The sequence below is a fragment of the Zonotrichia albicollis genome, chromosome 6 (assembly GCF_047830755.1).
Source record: "Zonotrichia albicollis isolate bZonAlb1 chromosome 6, bZonAlb1.hap1, whole genome shotgun sequence".
Classification (NCBI taxonomy): Eukaryota; Metazoa; Chordata; class Aves; order Passeriformes; family Passerellidae; genus Zonotrichia; species Zonotrichia albicollis.
The window spans coordinates 46,443,436-46,458,671 of record NC_133824.1 but is presented as its reverse complement, the minus strand read 5'-3'; the positions used below and the strand labels follow the sequence as shown (position 1 = coordinate 46,458,671).

The window sequence follows — 15,236 nt, the reverse complement described above, 5'->3', positions numbered from 1 at the left end:
GGCTGCCACATCTGTTGCCTTAAATGAGTTGCAGTTTTTCACTGAAGTAGCACAAAATCAGTCACCTTTTTCTTCTAGAAGTTTTGACATAGTTTTTTCAGCAGAAATTGAGACTTGCATGAGAATGTCTGGTTTTGTCCTGATTTACCCCATGCAACCTTTAAATCCATCCAGTGGTAGCCAGATGTGGCTCGCAGGAAGTGTAATTTCATGGAAGTGAGTGGGAAACACAGAGGTTTCAGAGTCCATTGCCACTCAATGGAAAACTTGGAGTGTAAGGTCAGCCTTGATCAGGTAACCCACAAATGTTTTAACTTGCACATAAATGTATATGAAATAAAAATAATTCATGGATGTGAGTACCTATTTTCTTGTTATAATGCAGGATGCAGTTATTTATTAATATTTATTATATTTAATATATTTCATATACATTTCTCTGTTAAGCAAGTATTTTGCTCTTGATCGACTCCCATTTATTTAAGGGAAATACGCAATATTTTATTATCATAATTACCTTTTGTTTAATACTTTTTTATCTAATACCAAGCTTTCAAACTCTTATCTCATTACTTGATAAAATGCTGCAAACTTTGCACTTTTTCACTTTACACTGCTTAGCTTTACACTTTTTTATAGATGTTAAGGGATTTTTAGAGCAAAAGGACACTGATTAAACAAAGCAATACCTTAATTAATATAAGGTATATAAACCCCACAAGTATTCTATTCTAACTATAATGGTTGAGGTGGTACTAAAGCTTTTTCTAAGATCTGGGACATCATGCCTGATCTGCTGGTGACTGCAGTTGTCAGTTAACTTCCTCATTAAAAAAATGGTTGAATAATAAAACTGAATTTGTCTAGTTTGGGCTTGATGCCATGTACATCCCTTGGCTAACCTGAGGAACAAATTGTTTTCAGAAAACAAGGAAACAAACAAATAGCAGAGTGATGATGAACAGTGGTGATCACAGTTAATTTTTCTAAACTGTTGGTTATCAGTCAGGGATCAAAGCTGCTTTAATGCATTTATTAATTCAGCTGCTTTATAGAACAAGTTCATAAACTATGGAGTGATGCTGTAAGTTCATCTGCATGGTTATTGCATATTTTAATTTACCCGTTCACTTGAGGTCACAAATATGTTTAGTGGCTGCTTCTCCTATAAAAGAAGAAAGGCCAACAGTTGCAATATGTCCACTCTCTAGTTCTGTGCTCTCATTTTTGTAAGAACTTGTGAAACTGATTGTTGTTTCATTCTGGGAGTTGTATGTGTGTGTATACATACATACATATATATATATATATATATATATATATATATATATATATATTTATACATACATACATATATTTTAGTGTAGATGTGGGTGTGAACATTTGTTAAAATAGATGAAAACATTTGAGTTTAAATATGTGAATTGCTGTGCTTTTAGTGTACTGAAAACACACACACATGCACATATTATGGGCAGTCTTTTAAGAGACCACTTTATGGCTATAGCAGCCAAGGTAAGCAAAATGAAATTGCATCCTGTGACCTTCAAAAGAAGTTTCACCATTTTCTGAGTTTGTTTATCAAATGTTATTAATGCAGAAAAAGAGATGGGAAGAAAAAACCCAGCAAGTAAATAAACATTTTGTTGTTAAACCAGGTAAGATTTTTCTGTTTAAATTTATGATATATCTTCAACCAAGTTCTACCTATGCAAGAAATAATTGCTTAATTGTATTTTAATTTTTCAAGGATTTAACATTGGTTTTAGTTTTAAAATTTGTTCTTTTAATTTTTCCTCTACATTTTTTTGATCTCATGTGACATAAATGTTAACATTCAATACTGTCATGTTGCATGTAAGTTTTCATAGTGGTTTGCAACATCCAGGAAATTTTTTGGGATCTAAGGACATAAGTCAGCCATAGTTTACAGATCTCTGCATTATATTCTTCTTATAACTTTAGAAACCAAGTCAGGGTGCAGAAGGAAAGAGGATTCTGGGTGTGACAGGCAGGGATCAGGACCCTGATGGGCTTTGGCCATGTCTAAGTACAAAGGACTGAATATTTTAAACATGGTGAAATTGTGTATAACCACAGCTCAGGCAGTTCTTTGATTCAGTTAGATCTGCCTTAGTTATCTATTCTGTAGCCTGTGGAAAAGTCTTTTTCAGGACTTTATTAATTGGGTGTTAAAAAAGACAAATTATTCGTTTGCCTTCTCATGGCACAGGTGTTTCTGGATTAGATTTTAGATGTTTATCACCTGCTAAACTAAATGGATTGTTAAGGATCTGGAACATTGGTTTGCTCTCTAGTGGTACATTTTTCTAAATTCAGCTGTTCTCAAAGTTTGCTTATTTCAAATAAATATGAAGAGAAAAATGGAAGGAAAAAAAAGAATCTTTTTCAGTATGAATTAACCAAGGCAAATTCAGGGAAGGGCAGTAGGGCTGGGGAAGGGTCTGGAGCCCAGGTCTGCTGAGGAGCTGCAGGGGCAGCTGGGGGTGTTCAGCCTGGGGAAAAGGAGGCTCAGAGAGGACTTCACCACTCTACAGCTCCATGGAAGGTGCTCGTAGCCAGGTGGGGATCAGTCTCCTCTCTCAGGCAATGAGTGCCAGGATGAGAGTACACAGCCTCGAGGCCAGGTGCAGGTTGGACATCAGGAGGAATTCCTTCACATAAAGACTCTGGAATGGGCTGCCCAGGGAGGTGCTGCTGTCACTATCCCTGGAGGTGCCCCAGAATAAGCTGGGCATGGCACTCAGTGCTGTGTAATTGGCAGGGTGGTGTTCACCCAGAGGCTGAACCCACTGATCCCAGAGGTCTTTTCCAACCCAAATGATTCTGTGGCTCTGTGATTCTGTAATTTGAATTCATCTTTCAATCTGTGTATCCTTAGCAAGCTTACCATACCATCCATTTATTCTTAGGTAAGTTGTAAACCGAATGCAGCACATATAAAATAAAAAATTATTTTAAAAAGACCCCAACATAACAAACTCTTTTATTTTGTTATTTTTTATTAGACAATCTTTTTCCTTAGATGGAAAAAGGATAAGGAAAGATTAAATGTGTGTGTGTCTGACCAGAAGTGTAAATACAATCACATTTGTGGCTTTAGTGCTCTGTAATTACTTTTGGTACAGAATGCTTATGCTGTTAATACTTTGCTTGAAAAGTAGGTTAAAAGTCATGTGTTTGAAATGATTATCTACTTAGTCTAGTGACTCCTAATAATATGCCTGTGTGCCTGTCAGAATGTTGAGCTGGGTAAGAAGCACAGCAGTGACATTGCATTTTTCTGTAAATCTTTTGTGAAGTAGGAGAGAGTGGTTGAAGAGTATAAATGCTTTATCAATCAATATTGTGCTGCTGATGTGCCCCAAAAGCTTTACATCTTAATTTTGAATTAATTCAAGACTTGGTCTGAAGTTGTGTGGATTTTATTAGAAAGGTCTTGCATAGGGAAAGCTCCTCCCTGCCTGAGCACCCTGAGGTTTCATTTATCTCAGTACCATGGAGTATGGAGGAGCTTCCATGTTCCCTTGCCTTGAGGAATGTGGAATGTGTTTTAATTTCATTTTTCCTAATGTAAGAGCCCACAATTTGTCAGATATCCAGAAACTGTTGTCTTTATGCCTGGAACTCATACTTGCTCTTTAGAAAGGTTGCTACAGTAAACTTCTGCTGATAATTAAAAAATCTGGGGATTTTGGGGGGCAGAGGGAGGGAACTGTAATTCCTGTAAAAGCTCTCTCTGTCAGCATTAAAATGGATGAAAATGAATGAACCTGAGTGGGATGTGTCATTGTTGAGTTATTGTGTTTCTCTATTTGTGAAATTTGTGAATCACAATTTTATTTTAGAAATGAAGTGCAGACTCAACCAAGAACATACAATGCAAATGCATTGCTTGACATTTAGGTAAAAATCAATGTACAAAGCCAAGTGTTTGCCCATATGTGTATGTGTACTGTTGAACCAACTGGTTTTATTTTGGTATGAAAGCGTTATACTGTATTAACCAAGGTATTCTGATTAAAACCCAAGTACTCACTTTTTATATCATTTTAACTTGAATTTTGAATTGTGGGTTAGCCATTCTGTACATTCTGAATTGAGGTTGTGAAATAAAGCTCATGAGCTTGTAGCATTCCTGGCATTTAAGAGCATTTTTATCAGATTTCATCCATTTAGGAGAAATGTTGGATTTTTTTTTTAAAGGAACTGAAATGATGAGTAGTAATGTGACAGAAATAGAAGGCAGATTTTTCATGTTGTCATATGAAAATGGACAAAATTTTGCTCGTGTTCCTAATTAAGATAATGGAGTGATTTTTGCTTGGAAGAATGCTTGGTCAGAGGAACAAATAAAAGAAATTTGGTGGGTGGTGCAGGGTTGGAGAGAATTACATCCAGAAATTGGAAAGCAAGGACATTCTGTCATCTGAAAACTTGAATTGTCAAAGAATGTATGGAATTTTAGAAATGAAAATATTTAGTGACATCTTCAGTTTTGGCTATGAATAATAATAAACTGTTTGTGATTGAATAAGTTCTGGCAAGAAGGTTATGGCCACTTGCACAATATCACGATCAACTGCAAGTTTATCTGCTGTTCTCTCTTTTTTTTTGCAACCTTAATGGTTCCTAAGTGTGAGGGATTTTTTTGAGAAATCTGAGCCAGTTTTCTGGTGAAGAAATATCTTTAAATTCCAAATTCTCTCGGTCAAGCTGGAGATGACATTACAGATAATTTCAGCTGTAATGTTAATGGGAATTCTGTAAGAACTTGAATTATATTAATATGAGGAGGACAGGCATTCTTTTGTGAAATGCATGATCTCTATATTTGGAGAGATTTTAGATCAGCCACACTTTGATGTGGAAGGATCCTGTTCTGTCATCCACTTCACCATCTAAAATGTGCCACAGGGAGTATTTAATGTGGAACTGTTTCCTGTTAAACTGTTGTTTAAGAGAGCTTTATTTTAGGTACATGGTGTTTTTTAGGTAAATTGAGGGGGTTTTTTAGGTAAATTTTTATTTTAGGTAAACTGAGTTTTAATGAACTGAATTACATCGAGAACCTTCAGGGAGTTGGGGCAACCGTTGGAGTGTGCTCCTGTTACCTGATTTTGTTACCAGTTTCAAATAATGCAGTACTTTTCTGAAGCTCTGAGAAATGTTAACTTTTGGTAAAAATGGTAACATTTTGGTTTGAGTTTTCTTCCTCCTTATTAATTGACGTGTTTCTGTTTTCAAGGGAACAAAAGAAATTGAAGGTGAAGAGGAGTCTGGTTTAATTCAGCCTGCAGAAGTATTTGCTCCTAAAAGTCTGGTGCTGGTGTCCAGATTGGATTATCCAGAAATTTTCAGGGTAAAGAACTTGCAATTGCTATTTACAATATATCAGCCAAAAGAATCTGATTTTAAATGAGTAACAATGACAGCACTTTTGATGAAAAAGATCTCACTCAGGATTGATCTGGGAATTTAAAAGCAAAAGTAGCTTTAGATTGAACTAGATAAAATTCAACATCTGTGACAGTAAATAGCCCCTGTAGGTTCAAGTGGTGCCTTTTTACCCTCCAAGCATTTTTAAAACTACACAGAAGGAGTGGTAGAGATTTTTTTGGGCTCAGTGACTCTCTAATGAGAGGAGTTACTAGGACAAAAGCAGACAATATTTGACTAACTATATAATGGTAAATTAACAGTGAAAATCTAGCTCTCCTCCATATATAAAGCAAAATGTCCAAGCCTCTTCCAGACCAAATTAAGATGCATGACCAAGATTTAGGACCTTGGATTACTTTCAGCTGGTGAAATATGACTTATCTGAGATAAATGAAAAGCTTAAATTTCTCCTAAGCTAATACATATTAAGAGAAACAAATAAAGTTCAGTTTACAGACGAAGGGAGGAAATCATTCAGCAGTTGTCTGTAGACATTAAGGATGACTGCACCATGGGAGATTAAAAGTCCTTAGAGCCAGGATTTTGTCTCTTATAGTGGCCCATGGCAAGTGCAAGGCAAAGGGGGTAAGAATAGAGCAGGCTGTAGAAATAATTCCACAAAATGCTTTCCTCATTCAATGTGAGTAATAGTTAAATGACATCCTGAACCAGAGGTGTTGCTCCTGTGGATTTTTCTGTAATTTGTTCACTTTCTTAACATTCATATTTTACAACAACCCATGGCACCGAGTTTCACTGTTTAACTATGTGTAATATGAAAAGTTACTGTTGGAATTATTTCTGAGAAGAGAACTACTAAAATATTTGCTGATTATCAAAGTTACAACAGTGAAAAGGCAAAAGATGCTGTGGAGGAGTTATTTCCTTTTGTCCAAAGGCTTCTTAGAAAGTCACGTTGATCTGGATTGAATTATTAGTAAAAATGCTAAAGCTGTATCTGTGATTTCTCCATCAAAATTTTATCCACTAATAAAGTATGCTGAAATATTAATGTAATGTTAATATAAATATATTTACATTGATATAACAGAATTAGGGATGTAATTTAGATAACATATGAAATTGTTAGTGATTTATATTGGTCTTAAAATGAGCCTCAGAAGCTCATTGATTAATCAGTGTTCTACCCTGGAAACCAGTCAGGTTTTAGTCCATTAGAGTTCAAAGCACAGATGAAGCTGTGTTGATTTTTATCATTTTTAACTTATAACAAACTTATAATAAACTTATACCAAACAAAGCAAAAACGTTATACCTAGAATTTCTTTTAAAAAACCATACATCCCTTGCAAGTAGCCAAGCTAATTTTTTTAATGAATTATTGCCTCTTTGGCAAATCACTTTGGTTGGAGGTTACTTCACTGCACTAGTAACTATTAAGAACTTATTTTTTTAAAGATGATATACATAGATCTTTGAATTATTTGACCTATATTGCAGTCTGATACATTTTGTCAACCTTTCTAGGCTTGCCTTGGTTTGATCTACACCGTGTATGTGGACAGCCTGAATGTGTCACTGGAGACTCTCATTGCAAATCTCTGTTCCTGCCTTGTCCCTGCTTCTGGAGGGTCTCAGGTAAGTGGGGAGGGGGGCTAGGGGGGGAAAGGGTATTTTTCCAGTTAATTTAATTTATGAAGAAAACAAAAAATAAATTCTTGAGATATTTTTGAAGAAAAAAAGATCATAGTTCAGCTGAGTGCTTTCCCTGTGGCCTGTGAGTGCTTTCCCTGTGGCCTGTCTTCTAAAGACAGCAAAAATTCCATTCCAGGATAAGGTCAAAGGGTTAATTTTGTCACTGAGTTGGCTTTTACAGGGCACATTAACAAATTAAGCAGTTTGTATAAGTTTAGTTTTTAAATAATAAAGTGTTCAAGAATATTTTTGCTTGCTACAGAATTTTTTTTAAAGGCTTTTTTTTTTTTACCATTTTCTAACATAAGCTTCATATCTGTTCACTTATGCATGTTTGTTCCTGGATGGAATTTAGGATTCCACTGTCATTTCTTTGATAACTCATTTAAATTTCTATTTTCATGATTTGTTTTTGAAATGGTAAAAAGTAACTCAAGTGGGGTTTCCTCAGAGGAATTAAATATTGCAAATTGTCCATGCTTTCAAAAATTAAAGTTTTCTAGCTAGCAGACTTCTTTCTGATTTTCGCTTGTGCTTTCTATGAGCAGAAAGTCAGGTTTGTTTCTTGATTTACTTTTTATAAATTGTTCCTATTCTTATACATTTAGGGGGTTTTGGTAAGCCAGTTGATTCTTCTGTGTTTGGTTTTTGCTTTATACTGTGACCCAAATCAGAAATTACGGTCCTTACTATGAAACATACCAGAAAGCTACATGTGCAGATGGCAGCATTTTAAAGTCAATTACATACACAACTTCCCACTCAACCTATGGGGTTTTCAGCCCTCTTGAAATCCTACAACTTCCTGATTCTGTTCTGGTTTTGCCCTGTCCCTGGCTGCTGTGGGACTGCTCTTAGTGCAGGAGGTGTCAGGGTGTCCTGTCAGCTTAGTCAGGCTCTGCCTTGCTGCTCTCCAGGCTGCCACCTCTGCTTTTTCTGTCCTTATTTTTGGTTTTGAAGGGGAATAATCAGATTTTATCTCCTCATCGGAAACCCTCTTTTCCAGCGGTATTTGAGTCTCTTATTTTTGGTTTTGGTGATCCACTTAAACTTCTGGCTGTGCTTCTATCCCCTCTTTTTTCTCCCTGTCCATGAATGCAGCTTTTCTCTGTGACTTTACTCTGTTAGAAGAGGAAGGAAAAGTCTTGCTGCTGTGGTTGTTCTTCCTTCTGCTTTCTCTCTTCTAATAAAATGCTCACTCATTTCCAACTAAAATTTGCTACTGTCAAACTATCATCTAAATCAGAAATTAAGTGTTTCTCCTTTTTTCAGCTTTATGCTTGCAGGGCTGAAGGTGAATTATAGTGAATTATAATTTTTAGGGTGGGAACACTCTTGCAGCATTTATTTCCAGAAACAATCAGCTGTGGAATGGATTACTGACCTGCCTCCAGGCCTGCTGCTGCAGTGCTGGGGCAGAGCATCTCTGCTACAGCCCAGGGACTTGTTTGGGTTTACTGGGGAGATTTTTAAATGCCTGCTGTGCAGCAGGCAGAGCTTGCTGCCTTCCTACATTCCCCACCTTTGCTGCCATACAGAGTGAAGATTTCCACACAGAAATGCCCCCAGCTCATGGGAGTCTGGTGAAAGGGAGCTGCTTGGCATCACTCACTGCCTGAGTGCCATGTGGGTTTGCTCGCAGCAAAGTGAGGGTGTTTTGCAATTGCAGAGCTGTTTGGGATGTGATACTCAAGTGCACTCCTTTCCCTCCCATTTCCTGCCTCCCTCCAGGGAGTGTTCTTGTGCTGGAAAGGTAACTGAAGCTGTAATTGTGCTTCAATGTGCAGAGCAGGAGCACAGGAATAGCAGAAGTGCCCTCTTCAGTACCCACATGTCACAAGTATGTTCATACTCAATACACACCTGAGGATGGTAGAGAGCAAAGAAATTCAGTTAGTAGTACTGCACATTTTTCTGATTTAAATGGATTTGAAACCTTTTTATTCCCTGGGAGATTTTTTATTGTATTAATAGAAATGTACTTTTAACTGCCTTCAAAGCCATAACTATTTAACTAAGTCGGTGTAAATGCAAGGGAGACACTGTCATGCTCTACATTCAAGGGGACATACCACTGTGGCCAAATTATATTTCAGATCTCTATTTGACTTTAAATTTCTGTACACAAAATAAATAATTTTTGCAGTATAAATCACTTGTCTGTATGGTGACAGCTTGTTCATTCTATATAAATTAAATTTTAAAAAATTCTTTCTACAGAAATTGTTTTCTTTGGGAGCTGGAGACCGACAGCTGATACAGACTCCTCTACATGATAGCCTTCCTGTCACAGGCACCAGTGTGGCTCTTCTCTTTCAGCAACTGGGTATGTCTAGGCCTGCTTTGAAAAAATCCTATTTTTCTAAATTATAAAATGAGATATTTTCTGTTCTAATTCAATTCTAATCATGTGCCAAGAAAACTGCATGGTAAATATTAATTTCTTTCGAATGAAAGAATGACTGACTGTGCTTTTACCCCCTAATCAGACATTCAGAGAAATTTTTTGTGCAGCCTGCCTGTGGTAAGTTATCTCCAGTATTCCAGAGAATCATGGAATTGTTTGGGTTGGAAGGAACCTTTAGAGGTCATCTAGTGCAATCCCACCATGTAGTATCTGTAAGTTACAGCGGGCAGAAGTGAGCATGGCCCCTGTGTAATCACAAGAACATTCCTGTAAAAAGATTCCCTGCTCCACTCCCCTTGGATACTGTACAAACTCCAGAGAACACCAGAGAGGTTTGTAAAAAAGCTGATGTGACCAAAAAGTTCCTATAGTGCTGTTGTTATCTGTTACTCCCAGTCTTTCAAGAAGATGCTCTAACACAACCCTCTCCAAATGTTTTCTTGCTCATTGCAATTCCAACACTGCATCACTTACCTGGATACCTCAGTCCTGGTCTTGTCTTCCATTAAATCCTGACACTTTTAGTCTTCATTCCATTGGTTTGTGAAGGGACTTTGAATCATAAAGTTGTAGCAGCACTGGATAAAGGCACAATTAATAATCTTTTCTGAACCTGTGAACCTCAGTTTTATTCTCAAGCAACCAAATGGCCTCAGGATATGTGTTGTCATCCATTCTTCTCTCAAACAGGCAGTAAGAATGGATGGAAACCACAAAAACATCAGTGAACAACACTAAGCTTATGTCACAGAAAGCAGTACCAGATCTGATGAGCTCAATGCCATCTCCTACTAGGATGATTTAGTTGTATCCTTCCAAAAAGAATATTATTCCAAAAGGAAATATTTCATTTTTTTAAAATAGTAGCTTAAATAAAAGAAAAATTGTGGCTAAAATGGAGTATGGGTGCTACTTAGCTGCCCACTGAGGTTTTACTTGGCTTATTATGTCAAGATTCATTAGGATTGCTCTGATCAGATTGCAGGCAATGTTTTGAATGTGGACAGACCTAAGTAATTTTTCCCCTAATTTTTCTCCTTTTCTGAAGTCATAAAATGTGGTGTGAGGTACCATAAGTGCAGCAGGTTACACCATGTGGTGTAGTATGTTTTTCTGGAAGTATAGTGTGTGTGATAACTGATTTGAGGCAGCTTTTTAATCAGTTCTAGTGAAGGTTGCTATAAATGCACAATTCAGAAAATGTCAAAGAAGTTGAGGCTTTCAGTTCTTAGGTAATTATCCTGTCTTCTGGCACCTGGCTTTTGTGTGGCAAATTGGGATTGGAGTGTTTTGTCACAGGATCAGGCTGAGGAAGCCAATGAGGACAAATCTGAAAAGTCATTGTACGCATCAGATTTATAGAGGGAAGCCATGAAGGTGGAGTGGGAGTGTAAATACATGGAAGAGAAAACTAAAGCCAATCTTTTTCTCTTGTCTTACTGAGAGCATATTTTGCAGGGCAAGTTTTTAAAATTCCTCTTGTTGTGTATAGAAAGGAATAATAAAGGAATAACATATGAGAATTTAGCATTCTTTCCAACACATACGGTTTAATTTAATGTTGTTAACCACATATTATTATATGAGGGTTAATGTATACAGATGGATGTCATGTAACTTCCTGAATCCACTGTAGCAGAGTAGTGAAGAGTTTGGAGTTTAACCAGTACTAGATTGTTGTGCTAGCAGTCAAAAATCCTTTACCTTTATGTTTTGAATTTGTGTCATTTCTTATTAGCTCCCATATACAGTTCAATAGCTATACCCCCAATTTACTCTTTGTCTACCATCTCATCCTTCTTTTCCCATAGTCCATTAGCCTTTTTGCTGTCTGCTTTTTGTGGTTTTGCTGCTCTTCTGCCTTATTTTGTCCTCCTGACTTCCAGTAAATGTTTGGAGGTTTTGTCTTTCTGGCTTTTTGGTGCCTTGTAAGAAGTATGAGTCAGTAAGCCCGTGTTCACCAGATGTCCTTTCCAGGGCACATGAGGATATGAAGATCAGCAGAAAGAGGGGGAGAGAAAGGGAGATAAGGAAGGAAAACTCAGTGCTCAGTTTTCTAGTTAGTGATGCTTCAACTGGCCTGAAGAAGGGAGAGACTGAGGAAAGTGCATGGTTATAAAACTTGGCAAATCTTGTCACGAGAAGTTTATAGGCTCACATCCTGTTTCCCTGATGGAGATCATGTAAGCTGGACAAAAAGAAGAGTTGTCTTCCTTCTTTTCTGTTGCAATTTGGTCTTTTTCAAGACTATGAGAGCAATCAGGAATAGTTTGTCTATCGGCCTTGTGTGGACCCTCTTGTTGTGTCTCCCTATTTTTTGGTGTGGCAAGAGTGGAAGAGCTGCCTGGAAATGGGCCTGGTATTAGTTAAGGAATGTGCAAAGAAGTTGGCAGGTGGAGTTTTTTAAAGCAAGTACTTGAGCTCTTTGTAAAAGGCTGATTTTCCCCCCTCCTATATTGACCACTGATTTTTTTTTTTTTTTTGTTTCTTTGTGTTTTGGGGGGGTTGTTTGGGTTTTCTTCCCATATTTGCTTCAGTTGCCAGTTGATGTATTTAAGTATCTGGGGATACAGCACAATGGTAAAATTGTCTTGTGTCTCAAAGGACACAGATTAGAAAATGTTTGTGTTTTCATAGTGAACCTCACTTTTCCAGAACAGCCCAAAATTCCATTCCCATGTAGGTGGTGGGCTGTCATCATGTTCTTAGTGCCAAGGCTGGTTAATTCCAAGTTTCTGTCTGGATTTACTAAAAAAAAGAGTTGTTAATACAGCTACACGTGCCTGTTTGCAATGGTTGTTAACTCTAAAAGGAGGACCAGGAAATATGAACCTACTGTTTTATAAATAAATTCTCATTTATTCTCACCTTTCATGTAGTCTTATGAAGAGTTAAAGGCAGTGGATCCAGAAGAGTGTGGTAGAAGCCACTGGCTCATCCCTTTGAGAAAGTTTATTTTCCTAAGATAAGGCCTAATTCTTTCTGCTGGAGATCACAGCTGAACTTGTCAGAAGTTTTTTATGCTTTTTGGACAATATTCACACTTGCTTTGTTTCTCTTGCCTGGTTGCAACAGGAGCTTAATGTGTATTTGTCTCTACAACGTGGGTTAAAGCTTTCTAGTACTTCTTTTGTTCAGTACTTCAGTGGCAGCTGTTGTCCCCTTCAGTCTGGTGTTCAGGACACAAATATTGACCAGAGCATTTGTCCAATAATGACATGTTCAGTTATTTCTCTGCTGGCACAGGCACTTCATCCTATCTCAGTGATTAATAGAAAATTTAAGAGTAGCTAGAAAAATATTTGTGAACTGCATAAATCACCTTTTTAAAAATAGCTCTTTCTTGGAGAAAGGTGGGCAGCAAGACAACATGTATCACTATGAATAGATACAAAAGTAATTTCAACATTTATTTTGAGAAATATTGTGCAATAGTAGCCTCATCATGCTTTTTCTGCTTGGCAGGATAACACCATGTCAGCAGATGACCCTCCCTGCATTACCAAGTGCACAGCATATCTGGAAACAGACCTTATTTGTGCTTAGGCGTTAAACTGCAGTTGGGAAAAATATCCCCAAAGGTTTTAAGCTTAGTAATAAGGAACAGCAGTCTTTGACATTTTAAATAATACCTTCTTTTTTTATTTAAAAAAGCCTAATATATAGGAATAGTGTGACAAAAACCAGGCCTGTAGCTGGATCACTAGAAATTATTTAATCAATAAAGGATTAGGTAGAAAAACAGGAATCATAAAGTTACTTTTAAAAATAATGTGTGGCAGCAAGAAGACTTTCAGTGCTCTTCTATTTCTTGTTGTCTGTTGGTAAGATGGTAGGTATCTATAGAAGCTTCAAAATTCAGTAGCTTTCTTCAGGCTCAAAGGAGATTTAGGTTATATTGAGGTTATATTTCTCTCCTGTCTCACTGCATTAACTGTACATTCCTAAGTTCTGCCTTAAGCTCTTTTCTCCAGACTCCAACTCTACTTGCCTTCTCCATGTGTGTATTCAGCAGGGATGTGTTCAGTCCTTTGAGTCTGAGACATACACCTCCATCTCCCCAAGAGACAGCTTTTTACCCAAAAGAAGCCAAAAGGACAAAAAAATTAGTGACCTAAGGGGCAAAACAAAAGCCTAAGGTTTAGCTAGCATATTTCATTTTTGCACATTTCAGGGCCTGGTAGCATGAATCACACTGCTAAGCTGAGTAGAAATTACAAAAATTTATTTTCTTGAAGAATTTCTCTCTCCTTTCCAAGTACTTAATCAAAGACAAAATAGTTTTCCTTCCTTTCTTTCTTGTTTATTCTCATATCAGGTCTTCTTTCCTATGTCCTTATTTCCCCTGTACTGCTTTGTCTGCTTGTGCTTGTTTTCCTCCTATCTTAAATTCACCACTCAAGTATTTTCAGTAAAATCATATGGACTTTGTGTTAAAAAGAAAGTAATTTTTTTAAGTGGTGAAAATGATACATTGAAGTAAATTCTGCTTTGAATCTTCTGGATGAAGACACAAGGTGTAAGGGTGCTTTGGAATCCAGGGCTGTGTAGAAAAGATTAAAACATGGAATGACACAAACATGAATGGTCATGGTAGGTGGAGCCAGGTTGGTTGCCTGGCAAGTTTGTCTTTGATTTGTCCAAACTGTGATGTAACTGGAAGTGTTAAACACCATTATCCTTCAGCCTTTTTATGTGTCTCAAAGTATTTTTAACTAGAAATTGTGTGTACCATTAGACAGTATATGGAACCTCTAAAAAAGGGTACTCAAAAATAACATAGTATGGTTGAAGACTGCAGCGTCATGAAATATGTGTAATTCCAGACCTCAAAAGTGATTGATTGATTAAACTTCTCAAGATTACAGTTGCACAAAATATAAATACTAGGGCAAATGTTTGTGGTGATGCTAAGCAGGGAAGTACTTCAGTACAAGCACTTTAAATGCTCCTCTCCAGCACTGATGTATTTTCTTAATGTGATATTCAATTCCAAATTTCAACACTGTGACTTGGGACTCAGAAGTTCAGTGTGTTCTCTGTCCTTTTGCCCTGCTTGCATGTTCTTGCCCTTCTTTTGCATCAGAGCAGACACTTCTCTGATACCACAGAGAGCTGCTTAAAATTAAATAATTAAAAAACACGAAGCAAGCAGAAAGAAGTGAATTCTTTTCCATGTGTCCATGGAGTGATACTGACACAGATGACTTTTGTTGGTTTAAACAGTCATGGAGCCAAACCCTGTTACTGTTACATGTTGATAAACCCAGTCAAAACATGAGATTGTATATTAGTTGTCATACCTGTTTAGAATTTTTTGGAGTTGTGTATTCAAGTGTACAGAAGTAAAAGAAATGCCGTGTTTTCTAATTTTTCAGATTTGCTAAAAGTTAATGAAGAATGGTGGAGGTGTAGGTGTTTTTATTATTATAATGCATACTGTAATTATTTTATGTTCAAAAATTTGTTTGGACAAGATCTTAATTGCAGCAGCATTATTTTAATTATTTTTTAATTGAGATGTGCTGCTCCAGCTCTGTTTAGAAGTAGATATTTGTATGTGTCAAGGGATTTGAAGCTGACATGCTGCACTTTACAGCTTTGGCTAACTCAGGAAAACCACATTTTTAGGATGGTTCTGTAGTTGTGCCAGTATCACATAGCAGATGTTCTGCTCTCAGAAGAAATCTGTGCACAGGCTGGAGCTGAG

At 37.0% G+C, this 15,236-nt stretch overlaps 1 protein-coding gene across 11 annotated transcripts in view; it reads left to right on the top strand.

Annotated features, from left to right (window-relative positions):
* SBF2 (SET binding factor 2) overlaps positions 1–15,236 on the top strand; it is a 232,315-nt gene that overhangs the window by 107,883 nt on the left and 109,196 nt on the right. For all 11 annotated transcript variants that reach the window (XM_074543433.1, XM_074543428.1, XM_005494563.3 and 8 more), the window contains exons 4-6: positions 5,270–5,383; positions 6,952–7,062; positions 9,340–9,445. In XM_074543433.1, coding sequence (XP_074399534.1) covers positions 5,270–5,383; positions 6,952–7,062; positions 9,340–9,445 — 331 coding nt within the window. The remainder of the gene's footprint in view (positions 1–5,269; positions 5,384–6,951; positions 7,063–9,339; positions 9,446–15,236) is intronic.